This window comes from Oncorhynchus clarkii, chromosome 4, assembly GCF_045791955.1.
Source record: "Oncorhynchus clarkii lewisi isolate Uvic-CL-2024 chromosome 4, UVic_Ocla_1.0, whole genome shotgun sequence".
Classification (NCBI taxonomy): Eukaryota; Metazoa; Chordata; class Actinopteri; order Salmoniformes; family Salmonidae; genus Oncorhynchus; species Oncorhynchus clarkii.
In genome coordinates this window covers 51,894,979-51,908,678 of record NC_092150.1, presented here as the reverse complement: position 1 = coordinate 51,908,678, position 13,700 = coordinate 51,894,979, and the positions used below count along the sequence as shown (strand labels likewise).

The following is a 13,700-nucleotide window of genomic DNA, read 5'->3' as shown; positions in this document are numbered from 1 at the left end:
AAGTAAACCGACGTTTTGGAAATACATAACGCCATCTAACCAAATATCAAAGAATGTTTGCTATATGCAGTTATCTTAGCCAGCCAGCTAACTTGAGCTATTTAGACAACTAGCTATGGTCAGCGAGCTGGAGCCCAACTACCGGAGACCGGTTAGAACCCAACTAACAAAACCCAACTAAAACATGACTGCAGAACAAAAGAGCAGAGACATACAGAATGACACGCTACCTTTCATTTTGAGCCCATGGCAAGAAGGCACCAGAGCCTACCGTGCTAACGAGTTCCCACTAGATAACACAAACACACAGTTCATGAAAAAAAGCAAGAGGTGTGGCTACGTTTGCAAGCTTGAGCTTGATACTAAACCAGCATACAAACTCCGCAGCACAGAGTAAATCATCCATATGACGTTGAGATAAAGTGCATTGTGGGTAGTTTGGAAGATATTCAGAAATAAATTAAGAAATATGTAATAATTCAAAAACATAACTGCTTGTACTTATAGGTAACCAGATCGTGACTACAACTAAGTTACAAGTTACAACTAAGTCCTAAACCACACTGTGTTGTTACACTGGTGATAGTGTTACAATGCTGATAGTATGACGTATAATCTATTGGACGGAACTCTTCTTTCAACAGCAGCAAGAGTTAGTCAGCCACCTCGGTAGCTTGCTAGACAAAATAGCAGAACCAATAAATCTATTTAGACGCTTTAGTGTATATTAGCCACTGTGTTTTAAACCCACTTCCTTCGTCTAGTTAGTTATCCGATTTAATTTCATATTTACGGTGCTGTTGTTATTAGTCAGTTAGCGGACTGGTTAAGTTAGCATTAGCCTCGCTAGCTAACATTCCCGACCATGAGCTCACTAAGGTTCTCCCCTCCTGCTGAAAAAGAGGAGGTCTGCTGGACGGAAAAAGAGGGACTGTGGCTGAACGTTGTTGTGAAAGAGGAGGCAGAGGAGGATGTCACAATACAAAAACAAGTGGAGGGTGAGGCTGTTACAGTGAAAGAAGAAGAGAAAGACGTTTCAGTTAAAGAAGAGGAAGACGCGTTCAGAGTGAAAGAGGAAGAGGATGTTACAGTAAAAGAAGAGGAGGAAGAGGATGATGCATGTTTTCGAGTGAAAGAGGAGGAGGGGGAGATGACTGTCACATTGAAAAAAGAGGAGGAAACTGGATATCTGGGCTCGGTTTCCCAAAGGAATGTTAAGGCATCCAATGGTCCTAACGTTGAACGGGCCCTGATTAATACTAGTAAGTACTGTCTTAAAAACAGAGGCACAAACTCTGCAGTTGTTGAGCTGATGTGTGGTGTTAAAGGGGAAATATGCAATAGCTACATCCATATTTAGACTTTAATGTGTTTATTTATAGCCATTGATTCTTGAAGAATATAACACGCCTCATGAGCTTAGTTCAACTGCCCTACCACACCAGAACCGAAAATAAGCGTGTTTTTTTTACTCTAATAAGCGTTTTTACCCCAATGTTTAGAAACAATTTAAATGATAAACAAACACTGTAAACACTCAACATGGTTAAAACTATGTTGATATCATAGATGGTCAGTCCTTGCATCCGTATGTCTGTTTATGAATTTGAGACTAGTTACATTTCTCCAGTCCCATCCATCATCTTATTACCAAAACAGTGGTGGAATTACAGCTCTGTTATTGTTTCAACTGCAGATTGGTTGTGGCCTTTTTAAAGGGACAACCTAGGATGTTAACAGCAACAAAATGGCTGCCCAGAGACATGGTTTGGTAAACAGCTGAAGGATTGGGGCAGGAGAAATGTAACCACTCTCAAATTCATAGAGAAAGCTGTTGTGGCAACGTTAACCCAGAACCTAGCGACCTCGTCAAGAAGTTCAGACATCTTGGCGTAACAGTTATAAGGTGTTGGCTTGACAGTTGCTGGACCCAGGTTTCAGTCCAGCTCAGGGCTACCCCCTGAATACACTACACTATGAATACAAGGACTGGCCATCCATGAGGTCAAAATGATAGTTTTAACAAGATTAAGGCTATACAGTGCTTGTTTACAAACAGTGGTGTTATTAGAGCTTATGTTTGATGCATTTATAAGTTATATTCTTCAAGAATCAATGATTATATAGTAAATGGGTGTTTCTATAACTGGCAGGGTAGATTTCCTGTGTGGGTCAAATTGTTAGAGCTGTTGATAAGTCATTAGCTGTGTTAGAATACTCATACTAACTGTACTATTTGTTATGTTAATTGAGTACATAGTAGGCTTATTGGTCATAGTATGATGTAGTATGATGTATGCCAAAAGTTCCCGGATGTGTCTGGAAGTAGCTAGCAAGCTAAGGTCAGAACGGTCAAATCAACCCAACTCCTCAGCCGGAGCGTCCAGTGGCTCCGAGAGCGAAACGGGCTGAATTTACAAACAGACAATCTGACAACGCTCTGAATTTATGAAGCACTCTGGCATTCAAGATTGAATTTAAAAACACACCCTAAGTCATAAAATGTCTAACTAGTAATGTGTTATGCTAACTAGCTAGCAAGAGGTTGCATAGCAACAGCATAAACTTCAGGTAGACAGGAGAAGAGCGCTCAACTGAAAGGATACGGTTAATTGACAAAATACTACAATTAACTAATAGTATGTAGTGTATATTCATTAAGTATGTAGTTACAGTCTACTACAATTAACTAATAGTATATACTCATTAAGTATGTAGTTACAGTATGTTAGCATGGGTATTCAATCACAGCTATTTGCCTTTTTTCAATGCCATTACATTAAAGGCGAAAAATACCTATATTCAATAACATTTATGAATTGTTTGAAACCTTTGTTCTCAACCCTTCTCAATGTTGGTTCCTTGCCGGATTTGTATATATTTTTTTATATAACACTACTTGACTTTCCTTGTATTTATGGCAGTGTAGTTCCCTTAAGGGTCAGTTAACTTTGGTACAACATACTATGGGGAGTTGTGACTTCGGTTGAAGGATCTAAAATCACACCTGAAAAGGCCAATGAAATCCATGCCTGGCTGGAAGTCCCGCATTCCACAGGTGATGAGCGTCAGGCTCAGATTCATTCCTTCAATTATTCCGCTCTTCACCTCGGTGTGAACAGGAATAATTCATACTACTAAAACAAACAATTGGAACATGAGACGGTCTTAAGTTGCTCCGACTAAACTGACCCTTAGTGGTAGAGCGTGATCACCCCCTGGACTTTGTGTGGTTCTCATAGTTTCCTAATCAAAAACAATGTCCTGGCTATAGCAATGAGTAAGATGGCTAAAAATGAGACCTAGACAATGAAAGTTAAGACTGAGGTAAAGTTGGATTTATAGTCACACATTCAGACGTTCAACAGACATTGGCCAAAAGCCATTTAAAATGGTATAAATCAATAACTAATTCACTGATTGTCACAGAAACATCAAACTGGGTATCATTAATTATATAAATGTCTAGCATACTTTTACAACTTTTGTTTTGAATAAAAATTCCAGTTTTGATGTTATAGAAATACATAAAATCTATAAAGTGCCATTTAAAAGCGGTATAAATCAATAACTAATTCACCATTTGTCACATAAAATTCATAATTAAAAGTAATTTTTGTGGAATTTCTTTCCTTAATGCGTTTGAGCCAATCAGTTGTGTTGTGACAAGGTAGGGTTTTCTCACTTTCCAGTAGGCTTATATTGAAGATATGGCAAATAGGAGTGGCAATGTCGTCCGCTATTATCCTCAGTAATTTTCCATCCAAGTTGTCAGACCGCGGTGGCCTGAAAAAGAAAAGGAGAACCTCACACTCTAGGAGCTCAGATGCAATAATTTAATAACCTAATAACCAACGTTTTCACAGACAAGCTGTCTTCATCAGGGTATAATGACCAACACTGCGTGTAACTGGTTTATATTGTGTCAAAGGACACACACAGGTGTCTGTAATCATGTCCGAATGTGGCCTGAAATCATTGGTTAATTTGCAGATATAAGTAGAACGTGTAAAAACATAAATGGATAGCATACAGTCATAGATACAATTTGGCTACATAGACCTACAAACATTTACAATGAATAGCAATATTACAATAATGGCTATGTTGAGACTGACGGGAGCAAGGCTCTTTAAATTAAAGATCCAGGCAACCTCTCGTTTTAACAATAAATTGTCGAGGTCACCCCCTCTCCTAGAGGGGTGATGTTCGATGCCGATATAATGCAGGGACGAAATCAAGGGGTTCGCTTCCAAAATGTTATAAGATAAATAACTGCCTTGGTGCATGTGATAACACCTTTGATTGGGATCTGTTTCCCTGTTTTCATAACAATCGGAAATCGGTATTTTTGGACACCGATTTGGCCGATTAAAAAAAAAAAAATATATATATATATATATATATTTTAGCACCTTTGTTGAACAAGGCAAGTCAGTTAAGAACACATTCATATTTTCAATGACGGCCTAGGAACGGTGGGTTAACTAGGGGCAGAACGACAGATTTTTACCTTGTCAGCTCGGGGATTCAATTTTGCAACCTTATGGTTAACTAGTCCAACGCTCTAACCACCTGCCTTACATTGCACTCCACGAGGAGCCTGCCTGTTACGCGAATGCAGTAAGAAGCCAAGGTAAGTTGCTAGCTAGCATTAAACTTATCTTGTAAAAAACAATCAATCATAATCACTAGTTAACTACACATGGTTGGTGATATTACTAGTTTATCTAGCGTGTCCTGCGTTGCATATAATCGATGCGGTGCACATTCGCGAAAAAGGATTGTCGTTGCTCCAACGTGTACTTAACCATAAACATCAATGCCTTTCTTAAAATCAATACACAAGTATATATTTTTAAACCTGCCTATTTAGTTAATGCCTGCTAACATGAATTTCTTTTAACTAGGGAAAATGTGTCACTTCTCTTGCAACAGAGTCAGGGTATATGCAGCAGTTTGGGCCGCCTGGCTCGTTGCGAACTGTGTGAAGACTATTTCTTCCTAACAAAGACAGCCAACTTCGCCAAACGGGGATGATTTAACAAAAGCGCATTTGCGAAAAAAGCACAATCGTTGCACGACTGTACCTAACCATAAACATCAATGCCTTTCTTAAAATCAATACACAGAAGTATATATTTTTAAACCTGCATATTTAGCTAAAAGAAATCCAGGTTAGCAGGCAATATTAACCAGGTGAAAGTGTGTCACTTCTCTTGCGTTCATTGCACGCAGAGTCAGGGTATATGCAAAAGTTTGGACCGCCTGGCTCGTTGCGAACTAATTTTCCAGAATTTTACGTAATTATGACATAACATTGAAGGTTGTGCAATGTAACAGGAATATTTAGACTTATGGATGACTTACGGAACGGTTCCGTATTTCACTGAAAGAATAAACGTTTTGTTTTCGAGATGATAGTTTCCGGATTCGACCATATCAATGATCTAAGGCTCGTATTTCTGTGTGTTATTATGTTATAATTAAGTCTATGATTTGATAGAGCAGTCTGACTGAGCGATGGTAGGCACCATTCAAACAGCACGTTCGTGTGTTTTGCCAGCAGCTCTTCACAATGAATCAAGCATTGCGCTGTTTGACTTCAAGCCTATCAACTCCCGAAATTAGGCTGGTGTAACCGATGTGAAATGGCTAGCTAGTTAGCGGGGTGCATGCTAATAGAGTTTCAAACGTCACTCGCTCTGAGACGTGGAGTAGTTGTTCCCCTTGCTCTGCATGGGTAACGCTGCTTCGAGGGTGGCTGTTGTCGATGTGTTCCTGGTTCGAGCCCAGGTATGAGCGAGGAGAGGGACGGAAGCTATACTGTTACACTGGCAATACTAAAGTGCCTATAAGAACATCCAATAGTCAAAGGTATATGAAATGCAAATCGTATAGAGAGAAATAGTCCTATAATTCCTATAATAACTACAACCTAAAACTTCTTACCTGGGAATATTGAAGACTCATGTTAAAAGGAACCACCAGCTTTCATATGTTCTCATGTTCTGAGCAAGGAACTTAAACGTTAGCTTTTTTACATAGCACATATTGCACTTTTACTTTCTTCTCCAACACTTTGTTTTTGCATTATTTCAACCAAATTGAACACGTTTCATTATTTATTTGAGGCTAAATTGATTTTATTGATGTATTACGTTAAAATAAGTGCTCATTCAGTATTGTTGTAATTGTCATTATTCCAATACATTTTAAAAATTGGGCGATTAATCGGTATCGGCTTTTTGGGTCCTCCAATAATCGGTATCGGTATTGGTGTTGAAAAATCATAATCGGTCGAACTGTAACCCAACACCAGTCGACCTCGTCAAGAAGTTTAGACATCTTGACGTAACAGTTATCAGGTGATGGCTTGACAGTCGCTGGACCCAGGATTGAGTCGGTGTCGGCTTTTTTGGTCCTCCAATAATCTGTATCGGCGTTGAAAAATCATAATCGGTCGACCTCTACTTTGAGTAGCAGGTAGTAAGAACGCAAGAACGCTTGGTTTTTGCGAGACTGTCTTTGAAAGAGAGAATTTCTTGGTTTTTGTACCCCCTCACCTCTGTCAAATTGTTTTTTGCAAATTCTTTTGATTCAAGAGTGAGACTCTCCTTTAGAGTCTATGTTGTTCTTAGGTGAAGTTATGGCTCCTACAGTAGGTCTGTGTTACTGTTAGGATCTTCCAGTAGTCATCGATGTTACTATAATGTGAAAACAAGACAAAATATGACTTGTTGCTCACATGACTGTCTTAAGGCAATTGTCAAATAATTTAACAGACGTCAATTGTTGTACAACTTCATGGGTATGCTCTGGGCATCACCTTTTACCTCAAATAAACAGTGGATTTCTGCTGTTGTGGGACTAACTTCTTGGCGCACCCATCCCGTTAGCGGGATCATTTGTCAACATCCGCTGAATTGCAAAGTGCAAAATTCAAAGTAAATTACTAAAAATATTTAATTTTAATGAAATCACAAATGCAATATAGCAAAACACAGCTTACCTTGTTGTTAATCCACCTGGCGTGTCACATTTCAAAAAAGCTTTACAGCAAAAGCTATCCAAGCGTTTATGTTAGGACATCTCTCTCAGCAGACAAAACATAGACAACAGCAAAGTAGATTGGTCACGAAAGTCAGAAAAGCAATAAAATGAATTGCTTACCTTTAATGATCTTCGGATGTTTGCACTCACGAGACTCCCAGTTACACAATAAATGTTCCTTTTGTTCAATAAAGATTATTTTTATATCCAAAAACCTCCATTTGGTTAGCGCGTTTTGTTCAGAAATCCACAGGCTCGTGCTGGTCATGACGGGCAGACAAAAATTCCAAATAGTATCCGTAAAGTTCGTAGAAACATGTCAAACGTTTTTTATAATCAATCCTCAGGTTGTTTTTACAATAAATAATTGATAATATTTCAACCGGACTGTAGCCTTTTCAATAGGAGAGAGAGAAAATGTCTGCTCCAAGCTGTTGCGCATGCAAAACTCTGCTGGCACCCAGCCATCCACTGACGCGATGTGATCGTTCTCGCTCACTTTTCAGGATAAAAGACTGAAACTATGTCTAAAGACTGTTCACACCATGTGGAAGCCATAGGGAAAGGAATCTGGTTGATATCCCTTTAAATGGAGGGGAGGCATGCAATGGAACAGGGAGATTCGTTTCTCTTAGGCATTTCCTGGATTTTGGATTTTCCTCTGGTTTTCGCCTGCAATATCAGTTCTGTTATACTCACAGACAATATTTTGACAGTTTTGGAAACTTTAGAGTGTATGCATTATGCATATCCTAGATTCTGGGCCTGAGAAATAGGCAGTTTCATTTGGGTACGTTTTTCATCTAAACATCAAAATACTGCCCCCTACACTCAACAGGTTAACCATCTGTCTGACTTTGTCGTTCACACAGGAGAGAGACGGGACTATCGTGGATCCTCTGGGGAGTCGACAGGAGAGAGATGTGAGTATCCTGGGTCCTCTGGGGAGTCTCAACAACAACATGATGCTGAAGAGGCAGAGAAGAGTCTCTTCAGATCAGAACACCTCAAGAAACACCAGCAGAGACCTACATTGACGAATCCTTACTGCTGCTCTGACTGTGAGAAGAATTGCAAATCTTCATCAGAACTTAAAATACACCAGAGAATCCACACAGGAGAAAAGCCGTACCACTGCTCTCATTGTGGAATGAGTTTCTCTAGATCATATTCATTGAAAACACACCTGCTAATTCACACAGGAGAGAAATCTTATAGCTGTACTCAATGTGGAAAGCGTTTTACTACATCTTCCAATCTGACTAAACACCAGAAAACACACACAACAGAGAAATCTTATAGCTGCGATCAATGTGGGAAGAGTTATGTTACATCTAGCTATCTGACTTTACACCAGAGAACACACACAGGAGAGAAATCTTACAGCTGTGATAAATGTGATAAGAGTTATGTTACATCTAGCTCTCTGACAGTACACCAGAGAACACACACAGGAGAGAAACCATTTAGCTGTAATCAATGTGGGAAGAGTTTTACTACATCTAGCTCTCTGAAGGTACACAAGAGAACACACACAGGAGAGAAACCCTGTAGCTGTACCCAATGTGGAAAGAGTTTTACCCGGTCAAGCTCCCTGCAAATGCACCAGAGAATACACACAGGTGAGAAACCATATAGCTGTAATCAATGTGGGAAGAGTTTTACTCAGCCAAATGGACTGATATTACACCAGCGCACACACACAGGAGAGAAACCGTATAGTTGTACTCAATGTGGGAAGAGTTTTATACAGGCAAGCTGCCTGAAAGTACACCTGAGAACGCACACAGGAGAGAAATCTTAACACTGCTCTGACTGCGACAAGAGTTTTGTTAGCTTAAGTGATTTAAAATCGCACTAGACAACACATACACAGGAGAGAACCCTTATAGCTGTGATCAATGTGACAAACGATACTTTGATAAAAGATCTCTGATCAGAAAATACATACATGAAAGCGTTGTTTAGAACCTAAACGTTTGTCCCCTGTTCTATTGATTTCAGCGTGATATGGATATTAGCCTCACGGAAAAATCCAGGCTCTGAATTGAAAGAGTACTATTTATATGATTTAACAAAAAGTGACTAACACAAAAAGAGTTGTTACAATTACCACGTTGGTGACCCACTTGAATCAAAATGCAACACTTCAAAATGTACAGTTGAAGTCGGAAGTTTACATACACCTTAGCCAAATACATTTAAACTCTGTTTTTCACAATTCCTGACATTTAATCCTAATTAAAATTCCCTGTTTTAGGTCAGTTAGGATCACCACTTTATTTTCAGAATGTGAAATGTCAGAAAAATAGTTGAGAGAATGATTTATTTCAGCTTTTAATTCTTTCATCACATTCCCAGTGGGTCAGAAGTTTACATACACTCAATTAGTATTTGGTAGCATTGCCCTTAAATGTTTTAACTTGGGTCAAATGTTTTGGGTAGTCTTTCACAAGCTGCCCACAATAAGTTGGGTGAATTTTGGGCCATTCCACGTCAAAGAGCTGGTGTAACTTAGTCAGGTATCTAGGCCTCCTTGCGTGTACACACTTTTTCAGTTCTGCCCAAAGAATTTCTATAGGATTGAGGTCAGGGCTTTGTGATGGCCACTCCAATACCTTGACTTTGTTGTCCTTAAGCCATTTTGCCACAACTTTGGAAGTATGCTTGGGGTCATTGTCCATTTGGAAGACCCATTTGCGACCAAGCTTGAGCTCTGTCCTGGGCAGGTGCTCTATCCAAGTTTTAACTTCCTGACTGATGTCTTGTTGCTTCAATATAGCCACCAAATGTTCCTTCCTTACGATGCCATCTATTTTGTGAAGTGCACCAGTCCCTCCTGCAGCAAAGCACCCCCACAACATGAAACTGCCACCCCCGTGCTTCACGGTTGGAACGGTGTTCTTCGGCTTGCAAGCCTCCCCCTTTTTCCTCCAAACATAACGATGGTCATTATGGCCAAACAGTTCTATTTTTGTTCCATCAGACCAAAAAGTATGATCTTTGTTCCCATGTGCAGTTGCAAACCGTAGTCTGGCTTTTTTAAGGCGGTTTTGGAGCAGTGGCTTCTTCCTTGCTGAGCGCCTTTCAAGTTATGTCAATATAGGACTCGTTTTACTATCGATATAAATGATTTTGTACCTGTTTCCTACAAAATCTTCAAGGTCCTTTGCTGTTGTTTTGGGATTGATTTGCACTTTTCACACCAAAGTACGTTCATCTCTAGGAGACAGTGGTGTGTGAGTGGTGTGACGGCTGCGTAGTCCAATGGTGTTTATACTTGCGTACTGTTGTTTGTACAGATGCACGTGGTACCTTCAGGCATTTGGAAATTGCTCCTAAGGATGAAGCAGACTTGTGGAGGTCTACAATTGTTTTCTGAGGTCTTGGCTGCTTTCTTTTGATTTACCAATGATGTCAAACAGAAGCACTGAGTTTGAATGTAGGTCTTGAAATACATCCACAGGCACACCTCCAATTGACTCAAATTATATCAATTAGCCTATCAGAAGCTTCTAAAGCCATGACATCATTTTCGGGTATTTTCCAAGCTGTTTAAAGGAACAGTCAACTTAGTGTATGTAAACTTCTGACCCACTGGAATTGTGATACAGTGAATTATAAGTGAAATAATCTGTCTGTAAACAATTGTTGGAAAAATGACTTGTGTCATGCACCAAGTAGATGTCCCAACCGACTTGCCAAAACTATAGTTTGTTATCAAGAAATGTGTTGAGTGGTTGAAAAACTTCAACTGTAGCTAGCTGTTTACCACGTTGGTGACCCACTTGAATCAAAATGCAACACTTCAAAATGTCGCTAGCTGTTTTCTACTAAGTTGTCCTCTAACCAGTGATGTACACATTATTCCCAGATTTCATGTGGTTTTTGAGCTGTTAGGTTTAACAGGAGGTGCAATCTCATCTCCCCCTTTTTCGCGCAATTGATTTCAACGTGATCTCGATGAGTGATGACAAATAAGTGTTGCATTCCTTTGTTTAGCGACCTCTACATTTAAATGCATCACTCCAAAATGTAGCTGACTGTCTTCTGCAGGTTGTCCTCTAACCAGTGAGGTAAAAGATATCTTCCATTTCCATGTGTTTTTGTTTAGTTGTGTTAGTTTCAACAGCATGTAGAACTGATTTCCCCCGCAATCGATATCAGGGATGTATTGCTACTTGTCAAAAACAACAGTGTTTCTGGTGCTTGTGCAGTTTAAAAGGTAATATGTGTAAATAGTAGATTTAATGTTTAGGTTTTCAATTTATCACAAACTGTTTCTGCATATTAGTTGTTGATTTGGACACCCCACTTAATGTAATTGAAAAGACGTTGAAAATAAGACTATGCCCAATACATGCTCGGTTGTAGTTGAAAGTGAAAATTGAGATGTTTTTCTGGTCGTTTTTTCAATGACTTGAAAACAACTTAATTTCAACGTACTTGCAGCCTATACACATGGACGCAGTATAAGAAATTGGTCTATTATCAATTGTATTAACAATCTTATAACACCACTATTTCTTGACAACATTCAAGTGGAAATTGTCTTTATTCTACTACTGAAGAAGCATAACTAAAATCACCTCATATTTCAAACATCAGCCTGACAAAAGACATGTTTTATTATTCCATGCCTCACCATTAAGTTAATTATTGCCAAAACATATTAACAAATGGGTGTACATTTGGTTTTGATGTTTCATATTACAATTCATGTAACATTTAGTAATCATAATTGTTTATGCAACAAACTGACAATATTTGGGTACAATTATATTGACATTGTTGCTCTGCTTTTAGAATATCAGGGTTCATTCTCAGATGTGCAAATCCAAATGTACTAGAGCATGACATTGGGGACTAGGCCCCGATCCAACAACATGCCTGTCGAGTAAACCCTGAAAAGAGAGAGAATCTCCACAGTGAGGTGGAAAGTTACTACAGATATTGCAGGAGTTTCCTCTTGAAATCAGACATGTCTGTGGTAAGGACAACTTGGTTGCTGATTGTCTCTGGGGTGGGCAGTCAAAAAGATTTGTGTTGTGCGTTTCGTCAGTGCGTTGCCATTGATCACAATTTATTTTGACTGCATGTTTTTCCGTATTGGAGATGATGTTTGTTTGGGCTCGTTCCAAGGGGACGAGAGTTCTAGAAGATAGTTAGTTTTAGGAAGACGAGAGTTCTAGAAACTAGTGAGTTTTTCAAAAAATAAGATTGTAGAAAAAATATATATATTTAGACGTGTTTTTTCCTGTTTTTAATTGTTGACAGCCAGTAGACACCATGTTTATATTGGTGAAGCATTGTAGTTGATTATAATGTGAAATGTTGTTTTCTGTAGGAGGTGAGCAAATTTGTCCAAGAAAAATATGGGATATATTTGTTCTCTTAAGGTGTTACAGGCTTTGGTTTTTCCATTTTTGTTTTGAGGTTGGACTTTAGCACGTATAGCTCGTTAGCACGTATGATGCACTGATTGGTTTCACCTCGTTAGTCAATATGTGTTACACCTGTGCTGGCTTGTCCATCTTGTTAGTGGGAAGGTGTTTCACCTGAGCTGGTCCAGGTTATATAGAGTGTCTGGCCCAGTGCTCCAGTTGTCTTGATAGATGTGGAGAGTCAACACCTTTAGTTGCTCCACCTTTTTGGTTTACTTCCTGTCTGTAAGTTTGGTGTGGGTTTTTCTTTTGTTTGCCTCTTCTTGGGAAGATTTAGTGGGTCTCGTGGTGGATGTCTTTTAGGTCCCAGTTGTTGTTACCAGTCAATTATCAGTTGATGCCCCCATAGTGTCTTTCAGAGCCTCTCCTAAAAAACAAGTTATATATTGGGTTGGATTTAGCATCATATTTTTAATATTTTAATCAATGGCATTTCCTTAAAATGCTCTTTAGTCTTTCAGTTGTTATTCTTCTGTTTTTATCCTCTTGTGTTTGTGTACTAAATATTTATCTTTCATTGTTTTTTCCTGTGAAGCCATTGTTGCATCCATGAAATGTGCTGTATAAATAAAGTTTGATTTGAACATTTTGCAAAACAAATTAACCCAATGACAGATCAATCAACAGACTCTTGGTCCATCTTAGTATGAAAAACAGTATCAATCCCACTTTTCAAGCCTGCTGAAGTGGTAAACACCACCCCCGGCTCTACCAGGGGCTTGAGGTGGTCTCCCACAGCTCTGATTATGTCATGTTCTGTGGCCTTGCTGTTCCATTTCTTAACTGCCCCTGCAACACATTTAGTTATATTATATAAAACATTCAATGTAATGGATATGGAGCATCTATAGCCTTCACCTTCTGTCATCTGATCACGCCAAACTGCATTAGGTTCAGATCTACCAGGATGGGCCTTTGACACAGTCAGGCCACTGAATATGCAGAAGCAATGTCAAAAGATGAGTGGGAAAAAGTACATTTTACACAAGTGATCTTCATAATAAATCAAATCAAATGTTATTGCGGGTGTAGCGAAATTCTTGTGTTCCTAGCTCCAACAGTGCAGTAATATCTAACCATTTCACAACAAATACCTAATACACACATCTAAGTAATGGAATAAGAATATATAAATATATGGATGAGCAATGTCAGAGCGGCATAGACAGATACAGTAGAATAGGATAGAATACATTATAGACA

General features: G+C 39.0%; 1 protein-coding gene across 1 annotated transcript; it reads left to right on the top strand.

Annotated features, from left to right (window-relative positions):
* The first annotated feature begins 721 nt into the window (after positions 1-721).
* LOC139406920 (zinc finger protein 180-like) lies at positions 722-13,411 on the top strand. The gene is made up of 2 exons (XM_071150083.1): positions 722-1,262; positions 7,926-13,411. The coding sequence occupies exons 1-2, from the start codon at positions 866-868 to the stop codon at positions 8,855-8,857; spliced, it is 1,329 nt and encodes a 442-aa protein (XP_071006184.1). The 5' UTR covers positions 722-865; the 3' UTR covers positions 8,858-13,411.
* The last annotated feature ends 289 nt before the right edge of the window (positions 13,412-13,700 follow it).